We start from the raw sequence: 14,150 nt of genomic DNA, 5'->3' as shown, positions 1-14,150 counted from the left end.
CCAGATGCGAGGAAAACCAACTTTCCATGTTGACACGTGGTAAACAATAAACGTAAAAGGAAATCTAAGACAAGGGATACTCGCTTGGTCCGAAGGACCTTAACGATGAAAATTCCAAGGCCCCTGGTGGGTATTTAAGACTATTGAGGGTACGCGCCAAGAATGTGCAGACATCTGGGTGCCATCCTGTCCGCGTTGCGTAGCCTGGTCTCTGATGTGAATTGACGTTACAGCAGCGCAGTGGTTAGCGCCTTAGGTTACGAATGTTCGGAACCCGGGTTCAAATCCCGGCGACCGGAGTCCGATTTTTCTTCCACGCATCTAAATTAGAAGAAAAATAGCAGTACCCCATCAGTGACTTCTACAGCCAGCATCTACAATTACCACGGTCAACACTTGCGCCTCAGATACAACAGATTTGACAATTAACTGCGGCGATTAGGCACTCGTAACACTAATGACAATGGCCTCAGGTTCGATAACGAATCCGTGGCCAACGGGATGGCGAATTTATTACTTTCGTCAAAGTCTAAGTTGGACTATATGTTAAAACGTGAAATATTCACGGATCGCAAAGACTGCAAAGGAAAACTATGATAGGTGTTTTTAAGGGCACGAGATCATTGGATTCGTGGAGAAAAGTCATCGTTCGGAAAGTGAGGGAAATTGACGTTGCTGTTAATTGGTCAATTTCCATGTTGATAGTTAGAGAAGGATATTAGCCGCCCTTGAGGGAAAGTTGCTAGTGGGAAGCCTCGTTCGTGAAAAAAGTAGATTTCCCCTATCTTCCTGTAGTTGGGACAAAGGCTGTTCGTCTGTTTGAAGGACTTTAGTTAACTAAATCTCCTCAGGCTAGCAGAACATGTACTGTGGAGATGCGTCGACGTGTGATAATCATCTTACCCGAAGAATAGGGTCTGCGTGTGGCGAGCCACGGGACAGAAACCGTTGGAATGTTTACTGTCGAGTGCCGCTACAACTATTTCTTTTTAAGGAGAGCTATACTATTACCCCATACCTTTGTTAGACAAAGCATTTATCCCTTAAGCTCATTATCACAAATTTCGAACAAATATAATCGGATTGAATGACGACAATTGCTTAATTACGGCTATAATTAGAATCTAGATTATAATGTTAAGGGATTTTCCCAAAGTTCCAAAGGGAAGCCTTCGGTGTCCTTTTATCTCCGACATATACAGGGTGGTTGGTAACTGGTGGCACAAGCGGAAAGGGGGTGAAGCGGAAAGGTGAAAAAGAAGTCGATAATATAGAATAAAAAAATTTTTTTTAATTTTTTTTTTTAATTTTTCCATCGAGACAGCGATCTACAGTGAGATCCGTTATAACGAGACGTGATAAAGTGCACAAAACGAAAAATTTTTATTCTATATTTTCGACTTCTTTTTTCGCGTAGAATCACCCCCTTTTCGCTTGTACCACCAGTTACCAACCACCCTGTATATATTTAAATGTATTAAAGATTAAAATATTTTCACCCAAACGGCAATTTTTATAAAAATTCTTCGTTTTCATTTCAGAAATGGCACATTAAAATATACTTCAGAGATTTATAAAAATCAACCTGGACGCATCGAGGATTACGAACCTGGACGGTCATCGATCGCCGAAAAGGAAGCCAAGGAGGTATGCATATTTACGGTTTTAAAAAAGTAATCGTTCTTTGTGCAACCCTATTTCATGAATTTCCTTTGAGAACATGCCTCATCGAAATTTCTCTATAATAACTCTGGTAAAAATCATTCCGCGGAAAGCATATGAAAACCTTGATTACCTAACAGAGGAAGGATATAGCATTTATGTAATTCCAGTGAATTCATACTTTTAATGAATTTGTTATGATAATAAAGAGACGGTGGAACAATAGATATTTATTTAAGACTTTTAGTTTGTAAAATTACGAATGAATGCAATTGCAAATATCTAGAATGAAACGTGTTATAAGACAAAAATCTATGTTTCGTTACTCTCTTCGCACTGTTCGAGTGACAGAGGGAAGGATAATGCAGACTTTTTTATTGGATACAATACGTAGCTTATAAAAGTCACTGTACTAGGACGCCTATGTAGGACTTTAGGACAAAAGACTAAACGGATTGAATCCCCGTTAGCAGAGTAACTACTATAGCATAAAATATTATTACGTACAAAAGGTAAAAGATATATTCTAAATTACATATTACATAATATTGTAAATTAAGAATATGTTAAATAGTAGACAATTGTTGACATGAAAAACTACATTCTTGGTTAGTTAATAAATATTCTTTTGCTTTAGAGATTTTTCAACTGAAATTTATTTAAATTTTTAATAATGTAACACTTTTATATGTGCTGTTTTTCAGAAACATTTTACTGCCTTTTTATCGCTTGAAGTAAAATATGATTTATATCGATAAAAGGGAGATTTTATAAGAAAACCGATTTATAAATCTTACAAACTAATAAATAAAAATTTATAGCAATAATTAATGTTATAATTTTTGTATGAAATATTAATAGAATTTACTAATCTTTTTAATAATTTCTATACTAGGTTTATTTTACTACTCAAAAATAGAAGAAATAATTCTCAATTATGTCTAATTTTATCATCTTTCGTGTCTAGACTCTAGTTATATCCCCCTCTTTGTAAAAAGCAATCATTATTTAATAATTGTCTGAAAAGAGACTTATTGAAAGTGAAATAAATTACAAGAGAGAAATGTATCTTAGATTAAGAGATTCAACTTTAACAGACCAAGAATTTGAAATAGTATACATACTCGCTCACAGTATACTCAATATTTGAGAAATGAATTGTTCTGCTGTAATTTTGCCTCTACTTCCAATGTTGTTGAAATTCCTTTATCCACTCTGTGTTATTTTTATTCCATCATTAGAAAAAGTTTTAGAAATTTTTAAAGAAAAATTATGTCATATCCTTTGTCCGTTGGCCAAGGAATAATCTCTAGTCTTATTCAATTTATTCGACGACCAGTTAGGCTGAAAATTCCACGTTGCCTGCTTTTTCGCGAATTTCTAATCAAAGTGACGCTTGATTAATGCATATTAATGCGACTATTGTCGCCACTTTATCGAATGACAATACAAACGGTATGTATGTAGAAGCTTCCCGAACACAGTGTGTCTGGAACTTGATCGTTTGAAATGGCTTTGCTTCTAGCCGACTTCTGTCAAACGGACGAGAAGGAAGGTAACGATTAACCGAACGATTGAAATCAGTTTACGATACGAAACAATTGTTTTTCTTACTTGGTTTTTCGAAAGCTTCTTTTGTTGACGCGTGACACGTTCTTTCGCCACATGAACGTCATGTTACGTTTCTTTCCAGTGTAAAAACATTTCGATGTGTTTAGAGTTTCAGAAGTATCGAGCGCACGTAATCTCGTCCATGCTTATCGATATTTTATCATACTCGTTTTTCAGTTTTAATTTCTTTAGTTAATTAGCTTCAGTAGCGCTGCTTTTAATGATCAGAAACAGTGACTTGCTTTTCATCCAAAAATTAAAATATTTTTGTCAGACACAAGAGAATATGCAGATAAAAATATAAAAACTTGAAAATATCCATTAATTTTTAATGATATCGAATTTAGAGCAATTAGCTTTAATTATAAAAGAAATATCATTTGAATTACGAAGAAATAAATATTTATTTTAATGTTTTTTTCACCATATTTATTTTTAGTATTTTTCAAGAAATTTAAACCAGTAGTTTACTTCGTTAGAAACATAAATAAAGATTAATTAAATATGTTAGAAATGTATTCGTATGTAATATGCAGCGAATGAAAAGCAGTCACAAAAAAATACATTCTTCAGTTATTTTTATCCAATTTTTAGTATCATTTTTAACCTTACATGGTTAGTGCAGAAATTAACGCTATATTTAATTCTATGTTTCTAGTGGTGGGACGAGGTCATGGATATATTTGACGGGGTACGACACATTTATATTTAATCGTAGTTAAATAAGGATCAGCTCCACTTTTTCCTCATTCCACTTGTTTTTCGACGTCGAGTCCTGTACAATCTCTCTTTCCTATCAGTCTGGATAGTTTGTACGGTCGAAATGGATTGCATTCAGCCCTTAGATTTTTCAAGTCATGTAGTTTGCCGTTAAATAACGTTAAGTGTCATATTCAGTTACATAACGAAGTCATTGAGGAAGAATACAACCGATACGTATATTTACATTTAAAAGTAAAATTTACCATACTTTTTATTCAAATCTGATCTTTCATCTATTGAATATTTTACTAATCTAGCTATAGAATGTCCATTTCGAAAGCATCTAATTGATTTCACTTTTAAAATACACTAGTGAGACATCAAAGTATTGTGAACTATAATTTCGCGTAAAACTCGATAATCAACAAACTCAAAAACATTTCCTTTTCCCGTCGTATTTTTGTATCATTTTTAGCATCAAATTTTCTCAAACTAACAGCTTCGAGTAATGTAACGATTGAATCTTTCTGTGTTAATATAATCGAGCCCCTTGCACCTAATAAAAAACGCACAAGGTGACCCATGCATGTGAACCTACTTAAAATTCACACTCCCATTCCTAGAGACAATTTCTCTAAAAACAAATCGAAATCAAGTAAAAATTCCTATTATTTGCTCGAATTGTCTCTGTTTAACCGAAAAACTATTCTATTGGTACTACATATCTCGTGATCGATGTCCATGTGTGTGTGTGTGTGTGTGTGTGTCTTTGGTGTTTACGTATCGTGTCCGTTCGTGTGCACTTTGGACGGTCCCGGATAACGCGTCTTTCCCTGGTCCCTGGACGATGCCGTTGACAACTGCAACTACCTACAACAACCACGACGACGACACCGACACCGACTGTATAACAACGCTAAATAACAACGGGACAGTGGTTGAACGAGAATGGACATCCCCAGGGTATGGAAATGAAGGAGCTCCGAGATGCACAGCTGAGCCACCGTGCTCTGAGCCTCTCCTACCGACCGGAGAGCAGTTACAATGTAAGGGTATCAGCGGTCAGCAGCTCGAAAGCCCTCGAGGTCGTCTCGAAATCTCGTTCGAGTGTCGTGGAGAAAAGCTCCCGTGCCAGTGTCCAGAACATGAAATCTCAAACCGGCTCAAAGCTATGGTCGAGCATAAACGTGTTCGATTATAATCTCGATCGGTCGACAGAAAGAACGATCGGGACGAAAAGTGGCAAGGATGATTCAAAAATCGATCGGATTGTACGACCTCTTGAACGGGCTGCTGCCGACTGTGGTTGGCACGCTGGCATGCTGGAAGGAAGATCCAAGAGCTTCGTGTTGCCAGATCGTTGCTTACGTCGATCGAGCTCGCCGACAGGCGATAGATCGACCGCTATCAGATCGACGCTCCTAGAGGCTACCAGCGACGAACAGTATCGTCATCGCCACCATCATCACCATCACCACCACCACCATCATCACCATCACCAACGTGTCTCGCCCACTTCTTCTTCTTCTACGTCTTCTTCTATTTCCAGCACCAATCACACTATGCTATCGTCACCATCATCAACGACACCTTCTCTTCTCACCGCCAACGTTCAGACGTCGGCTGTTTCACGGGTTAGAGGCCGCAACATCGTCGACAAGTAGAATGCACGATGACGTTGTCCTCTATTACTCGAATCTCTCTCTTTCTCTTTACCGGTCTTAGGATATGGTGGTTACTGTGGCTGCGTATTCTGATGAACTGTTGTTCTGAAACATATATCAGAATGATTAAATATATGCCTTTCAGAAGCCAAACCGATCAATTCATTTTTTTATGAAGTCGTCAATGTTATGTGATGTTTAAAAAAACCGACTTATTTCCAGAAATTTATTTTTCAGGGGGAGAGCATAAATAATCACAAATACCAAAATAAATCAAAATTATCCTCTGTATTTTTATTTATCGAGTTCATCGACATGGCTTATAAATAATTCATATACATATACATTATTATAATGAAAATACGTATATGCATTTTGTTTTTCAGATGTTTCATTAGTCAGAACGACAATTCCACAGAACACAAATCTACTGTGACGATAGCCTTATTCTATACATCGTAGGTATAAATTTGTGGTACAAGTAAAGTCAAGGAGATTCTATAGGTCATAATAAAACGAAAATCAGGAATCTGGTGATCGAACATGTTTTATTTAAACTCTATTTTATCTAAAACAATGCCTTAAACGACCAAATTTTATTCTACGCTTTCCATTTATTTTCACATGTAAAACCACCACCTAGTCCTGTATCTAAGAAAACTTACTATAGCCGGGCAAGTTATACAGGGTTATCCACTTAACTCGGAACCCGCGTTTGCGAAAACGTATCAGAATGGCAACATTGTAACGTACGCTTATTACTTGGATGAAATGTCGCTCGCTCTCTATGAGTTGTTGCTAGAAGTATAATTAGACGACAACACAGCGGCTTGTTTGTCGCCGGAGAACTTTAAATTGGACGTCACAATAAGAAGAAGACGGTCACTGCAAAAGTGAGCCTCACGTTTTCGCGCGATGATTTCATATTCCTGCGCGTTTCTGAAGCTTCGAAGCAAGCAAGCGCTTCTGGTACTGTTCCCACGTATTACTAATTTTTTTTTTAATAACTGAAATCTTGAATTATCTTACCCGAAATGTAATTACACATTACAATAACATGTTACTCTGTTGTTATTTTCAATGTTCTCTCGAGCCAGGGTTCCGAGTTAATTGGATGACCTTACGTATGAATTTGAAATAGGAAATAATTATTTGAAATAATTTATTTCGTATCGTCATTTTTAATAGTGCTATTCTAAAATGTAGGTAACATCGATTTATTTGGAACGATAGCAACACCTATCTCGTTGGGAATTAAGCAAAAATGTGTTTGAATACTTCTAAAAATTTTCACGAATGTATTATATATGGTATAGGCAACATTTTGAAATTTCATTAGCACTGCAATGAGACTCGAACAAAATATTTTGTTGAAGTATACCTTTCGCAGAGATTACAAAAATATTTAAACATTCAATTACCATTATATTAATAAGCTTCGATATGCAGTGGAACATGCTGTATACTAATCTTTTTACTAAATATAGTTTGTAGTAAATATCTTATAACTTGTATACACGCATTTTCTGATTGATTTCTAATTTTACCAATATAATCATAATAATTGTTTCGTTATAATGCCAATGAAATTTCAAAATATTTAATGTAACACATATAATATGTACATACAAGTTTTCTATGGTAAATAATCAAACACTTTCATGAACTATTGTACACCGGACAAGTTTTCAACCTTGATTTCTATAAAAAAAAAAAAAAAAAAAGAAAATGAAGCTCCCAACGTAATTTGATTATTCTAGATTTTCACATAATTTTGAATTGTAGGATTTTCTTCACTTCAATTGTATCACGAATTTATGCTTACAGTATGCATATATATTATTCTTAACTTCTTTTTCTTGATTTATTATCTTCCGTGTAGCTGTCTGAATCTCTCGTTGCACGTGTGTATCTTCTGCTTATCTATACTTTTTAACATCTTCCAATCATCTTTGTCTTATTTAAACCTCTTGTCTTCTAGCGTGCTTGTCAATCGTCAAGAACTTGTTGCTCGACTTAACAATTCGATGTCCAGAAAGTTCTGTTATCAGAAGATATGTCAAAGAATAAGGGTTGCGAGCGCAGTAAAGTTCGCAAATAGTTGTTGAGATAAGAAGGCTGTCCGTAGAACGAGTTTCAGTTCGTTACTCGAGTTGAAAGGAACACATGAACTTTTATTCAATATGGTTTGTCTCACTTTTCTAGGTTGTTTCCTTGTGCAAATAATTTTCTTATACTTTTTTATATTATTGGTTTTAATAAAGGATTATGAAGGAATGTTTCCTTCTTCTTTAAGATGTTTTGATAAAGATCGTTATAAGAATTTCAAACTGCTGATCGTGATGCATCAAATGAAATTCATATAAATTATTTTGAACATGAGATATCAGAAATATTCATGCTTTATTCTATAGATATTTTAAAATGTCAAACTATCAATATTTTAATTAAATCAAGAGAAAATAATTTTTCACATAGACAACTTTCGCTTTTGTATACAGTGTTCATCATTAAATTCCAGTATTACATCTGATAATTAATATTAGGAATTTTGGTTTTATTTATTATAGACATTTGATTAGAACTCAGAGAAATAGCTTAATATGTCTTATACATGCAATATTTTATAATATTTTTAACATTTTTTTCTAATTTATCAATTTATAATTTTAATACCTTTATTAGAAAAGTGGTTTTAATAAAGAAAAGAAATTTATTAATAAAAATATAATTTTAATTTAATTTACTCAAAAATGATTCATTTTTAATGTAATATTTGGAGTAAAAATTTGCAGTTTATATAGAGACAGCACAATATTACTTTTATATGTGAATTCGTCGCGACGAAAGGGGAGAAACGTAAAAGAATTAGAAAAAATTTCCGTTTTGAAAGTCATGGAAAAGAGAAAAGATCATTCGGTCGGATTATTAAACCAGTATTATAGCCTGTACAGGGTCTTTCTCGTAAACGATAAGTTTATCGAATAGATAAAAGAAGGAAAATATGAATGGTTTAAACTAAACTACATAATAACAATAATATTCTTTTCGTAAAATATGCAAATATGCATGTGCATTTTGCAGTTGCACTATTTTTTTAAGTGGAAAACTTCTTTTTTTTTTTGCATAAATGAATCCTTTCATTCATTCTGTGAGAAAAAGTGTTAGGGTAACATGGTCGAAAATTGATTAGTTTAAAAGATATTCTAATTTCAATTGTGTAGAAATTATCATATGTGAGATAAAGAAGATATAAATACGAGAGTTTTGTTTTTCCTTGTTTATCATATGATATTTTACAAAATTAAAGTTAGGATATCTTTTAAACTAATTAATTTTTTACCATGTTAACCGAATACTTTTTTCATAAAATGAAAGGATTCCATGTATTAAAAAGAAGAAAAGTCATTTGTTTAAAGAAATAGTACAACTGTACAAAATGTACATGCATATTTGCACTTGCGAGAAGAATATTATTGTTAATACATAGTTCACTTTGAATCATTCATCTTTTCTCTCTTTCATTTTTTTCTCATACTTATTGTTTACGAAAAAAATGCTGATCCTAATTGCCGCGAACATCTCGTATGCATGGCAATATCTGATAGGAACATCTTGACCTGCATCTCTAGTGTCATCTGTAGCGAAAACTTTTTCAGACGATATTTCATTGGCTCCAATCAGGCCTTTTTTGATGTTATTATTTTTTCTGTAGGTGGGTCATGTAAAGGTCAACTTTGTTTTTTTTAGATGAAATTATATATTTTTTAATACGTTAATCGATTCAACTTGAGTTTTCCTATCAAAAATGATTAGTTTAGTAGATGTATTGACTTTTCTATTTTAACTTTTATTTTGTAAAACTCACCGTACGAAAAGCAAGAATAACAAATACAGAAGTAGTGGCATACGTCTTTCCGTGTCCTTTATACTTTTCCTTTCTTTGTTTTCTATATCTGTTATCCTTTGCTTCTATTAACATCGCATAAAGTTTTCTTTTTAGCAATTTAAAGTAATACAAATTTTCTTGTAATTTGTATAATTTTTTTGTAATATTTTTCATATTCTAAAGCCAAAATATTGTCGCAGTTTCAAATTTTGTAGAGAAATTAATTCTAATATCGAAGTATTATTGAATTACAGTCTTAGCTTATTGCCATTTACTACCTTATTCTATATAATATCCATTGACGTTTAATTAATAAACAACATAAACAGCCTTAGTACCAAGAAAATTAAATTATTGCAATTTATCTTTAAAGATTATTGATAGAACCTGTTAATAAAGTCACTTATCTCTATTCTATAATACTATTGCAACATTATATTGAAAGATATGTTAAGTATTCTACTTATTTGTATCGATCGAAGTGGTCCCTTCTCTTTTCGTTTAGCTTATATTTTTGCTGTTATCGCTATCGATGTACCCTCTAAGAAACTATTTTTCTTTTGTCACCTTACTTACTCACATTACCTCACCCCAATAGCATTTCATTTATTTATTTGCATTCTTTGTTACTAAGTTACGCTTAACATAGCCGAATGCTGCATGAATCGTGTAACTGCCATTCAATGTTTCGTAGGCACAGTATCGATAATTGCGTGGTCTTGTGTACATACGAAAACAACGTTGATTATACATTTTTATCCTCGATGTAAAGCTATCACGAATTTGAAGTTATTAATCAATGAAAATATGAAAAGCATGTTAAACGTTATGTATGAACTTATTTAATGAATTTAATAAATAAACTTTTTGTTTTTCAGCCTTTTGATCAGCGCAATAGTCGTCCAGTGAAACCATATATGTCACAGTAAGTATATTTTTGATTTATGACCGAAACACCGTTTTAGTAATAGTAATATTTGCTTATTTTTCTCGTCTTCTTATCTTTACAAGGGGATTGTGATTAAATTTTTCTTAAAAACAACATTAATTTACTTTCGAATACATAACTTGAATGACTCCTTTCTTATTTTGATTATTTCTCTCATCCAGTCCTTTCCTCTTTCCTGTCTTCATATACCTTCCATTCTGATCATTTCCTCACATTCCGACATTAGATGCTGTACGATGCTGTACGATCGATACTACGATGGATCAGATTATTAGATGGCTGTATTAGATGGTGCCAAAGACGATATACTTTAAGTAACATTTACACATGTATTTACGTACGTTTTATAGGTGAAAAAAAAATTGTTATCATTCATCAAATAAGCAAATACGCTGTTTGGTCTTATTTTAATCAGAAAAATGAGCAAAATAAGAAGTTTTCGTCGTTGCTTTAGTATTGTCTCAATGATATGTTTCTTTTGATTAATCCGATTTTCGAACCTCTTTCTCCTTCACTAGCGCTATCCTTCTTTACGTACTATCTATAGTTAGACGCGATACCTTTACTGGATAAGTATCCAGCTTTGATTTCGATTTTCTGGTACTTTTAAAGCTACAGCTTTATTATATTGTATTATAAATTATTAAATCTTTTTTAGCGCATTTTAATTAGGATTACATTAAAGTATTCAAAAACTTCAAAAACTACAATTTTTTAAACAAAATTTGACTCGAAACATATGAAACATGTGACTTAATCAGTTCATAACACATTTTAATATTAACGATTTCTTTGGGATTAACCGGGTGTTGTTATATTTAACTGGAAATTATTATTACTCTCGATGTACTTGTCGAAAGAATAGCCTTTCATCGATTTCGATGATTTTCAAATATGTTGCCGACCACATGATGCTGAATAACTCTTTCCTGTATATGTAATCATCGACCTTCATTCCCAAAAAGCTATCGATAATATTACAATAAATTCTTTCTATAATTCGGTTGTTAAATTTCTGTTTTTTTTATAAAAATTATTGAAAATAAAAATTTGGGTTACTAGAAACAATTAGTTCATATATTCGTTACATATATTTCCTTATTAATCAAATAAACAATTATACATCATTACATTGATACTTTGCTAATATTTGAGCAGCGTAGGAATGCGTGTTTCTCGGTCGCCACCTTTGTAACGCCTTTTCCTTGGTACACAGTCGAATAAGCCATCATATAAACAGGTCTCGATATTTATATGTCGGAGATGAAAGGACATCGGGGCCTTTCTCTTGGAATGTTTGGGAAGGTTCTCAATCCTTCAGTCCACACTTTTTAGCAATCGTATTTGCACTAGTCAATGTCTTCTCTATTGCATAACGACAATGTGTAATCCAAATGAAGATTCGTTTCACGCCCCTAACCCTCATTCTAATGTAAACCCGGCATATATAACTTAAAACTCAATTAAAAGTGATTGTCATCAATGTGTTGGGTTTTGGGTTTGCTTCTTAATGCAGCCGTCGTGAGGTGGATGCCAACACTTGCGTGACATAATAACAAATTGAGTGCAACAATAGCCGAATAAATAATTAATGTTTTACGAAATAGAATAGTTGTTATTATTTCAAGCAAATGTAGTCGGTCGCCTCGCGTGGGCCAGATTAAAGAAGCTAACCCAAACTCAAACGCAACACGTACATTGGTGGTATTCATTTTTAATTGCGCTATAACAGTCATTTCTTGCTGCCTTGCATATGCAGTTGCGCCTTTATATTCGTCTGACCCTCGTTTATAAACAAAAGTTAAGCGGCCGGTGGTCCACAGCTGACATTGATATATACGCTGCCACAGATGCACAGTTATAGAATTCACTGATTTTTCCAATGGATGATTTTTCACCAATTACATAGTTTCGTAGGTGTCGCGGGCAAATGAATGTTTTAATGATAAACTATAAACTAATATATATGTCGGATCACGATTCGAATTTTGGGCGCGCGACGACTCTTCATGTGGACTAGCCATCGTTTCACAAAGCCGAGATTTTATTTACACGTATATACAGGTCTATCACTAAGCTTAACAAATAATAAGTACAACTAATAATAAGTCTAACAAACACTAAGCCTAATGAATAATACGATCTACGAATAATTAAATTAAATAATACTATTAGCAATGTTTGAGTTCAAACGAATCCACGGTCACCGGGATAACTCCTTACTAAGCGAAACTAACTTAGACGCAAATGCGATCGTCGAAAATGCTCGATGTATCACTCTCCAAGGCAATCGCAAGAATGCCAGCCTCGTGGAGATTTTTCTCCCTGTACGATTGCATTTTGTTTTCTATACCCGTTTGGAAGCATCGAGAAGGTTCCAAACGCCGTTGCTAGGCACACTCGTTGGAAGCATCGAGAAAGTTCCAAACGCCGTTGCTAGGCAGTTTCTGCCTGGAGTTTTGATTACTAATACAATGTATGTCCCATTGCATCGGCACCTCCGAGGCAACATCACACGTGGCTCGGCCCGCTCTCGAGGCCGCATGCCGCCACAACCACATTTCTCGGAAAACACATACAACCACTCCAGACCTCCGTTAGATAAAACATCCATCCCGTGACCGTGGCTACGTTCAGCGACCGATTGTCACCTCGAACCCAATCTCGCTTATTACAAATCTTAAGCAATTACAACTATAATAAAATCTAGGCTAAGGTACTAGAGGATGTTCCCAAAATTTCCAAGGGAGGGCTTCGGCTTTCCTTTCATCTCCGACATATATCTATGTACAGGGTCTTCAAAGGTTATTTGCTATGCCCTTTACAGATGATTCCATACCTTCCGATCGATGGAGATTTGTTAAAAAAAGTGACTGCGAAATTTACCTTGAGCATGATGTTCAAAGTCTAATTTTCTTTAATTGCAAGCTGCAGTATTCATCACGAGGAACAAAGGTTTCAGGGGAATAATTTTGAGACGCGAAGCTATCGTCCTTTATTTGTTCGTAAACACGATCAACGTTTTGAAATATTATAGCTCCGCGACCTCGAACTCCGAGCCGCGAAGCTATCGAAGGATGATGGACTAAGTTGCAAAATATTTGTTCGCGCCTGTGAACTGGAAAATAATTTTATGACAAATATGTTTTTCGTCGTCCTTCGTAAAGAATGGGAAAACACACGATTCCACACGACATAACCCACTCAACGCAACACATTTCAATGCTAAAACCAGCATTTTTACAACAGCCATCCACCAATGAATGTCGAGAGAATTTATCCTTAGTGTTCTTAATTATTTAATTTACATCCTCCCCCTATTTTTGTTTTAGGGTTTAGTCTAGTTACTTGTAGATCATAGTTTTTATTTTAGAGATACCTTTTTACTTCATTTTATCTCTTTACTTTCTTTTATTTGTTACTTCTTAAAATTTATTATGCAAAGATATCCTCCGCGCGTCATTATATAAGAAATTTTATATACCAAGTCATAATTTCTTCTTACGCTCATCTTATATTTTGGATTGATATTTTTATCTCTTTATTCATTTATATTCTTACGCATATATATGTCTTCATATGTTTATGTTTTTATATTTTTATCTCTTTCTACCTTTATGTTTATAAGCCGAAGAAATTCTGTCTTTCTTAACATCAATAACCTTATGCAGCC

General features: G+C 34.0%; 1 protein-coding gene across 1 annotated transcript in view; it reads left to right on the top strand.

Annotated features, from left to right (window-relative positions):
- CAP (Cbl-associated protein) overlaps positions 1 to 14,150 on the top strand; it is a 379,584-nt gene that overhangs the window by 279,545 nt on the left and 85,889 nt on the right. The window contains exons 18-21 of the mRNA XM_076626276.1: positions 1,542 to 1,647; positions 3,932 to 3,964; positions 4,911 to 5,021; positions 10,407 to 10,453. Coding sequence (XP_076482391.1) covers positions 1,542 to 1,647; positions 3,932 to 3,964; positions 4,911 to 5,021; positions 10,407 to 10,453 — 297 coding nt within the window. The remainder of the gene's footprint in view (positions 1 to 1,541; positions 1,648 to 3,931; positions 3,965 to 4,910; positions 5,022 to 10,406; positions 10,454 to 14,150) is intronic.

The sequence above is a fragment of the Bombus vancouverensis genome, chromosome 18 (genome assembly GCF_051014615.1).
Source record: "Bombus vancouverensis nearcticus chromosome 18, iyBomVanc1_principal, whole genome shotgun sequence".
In the NCBI taxonomy this organism is placed as follows: domain Eukaryota; kingdom Metazoa; phylum Arthropoda; class Insecta; order Hymenoptera; family Apidae; genus Bombus; species Bombus vancouverensis.
The sequence above is the reverse complement of the archived record's forward strand: the minus strand, read 5'-3'. Positions and strand labels throughout refer to the sequence as shown.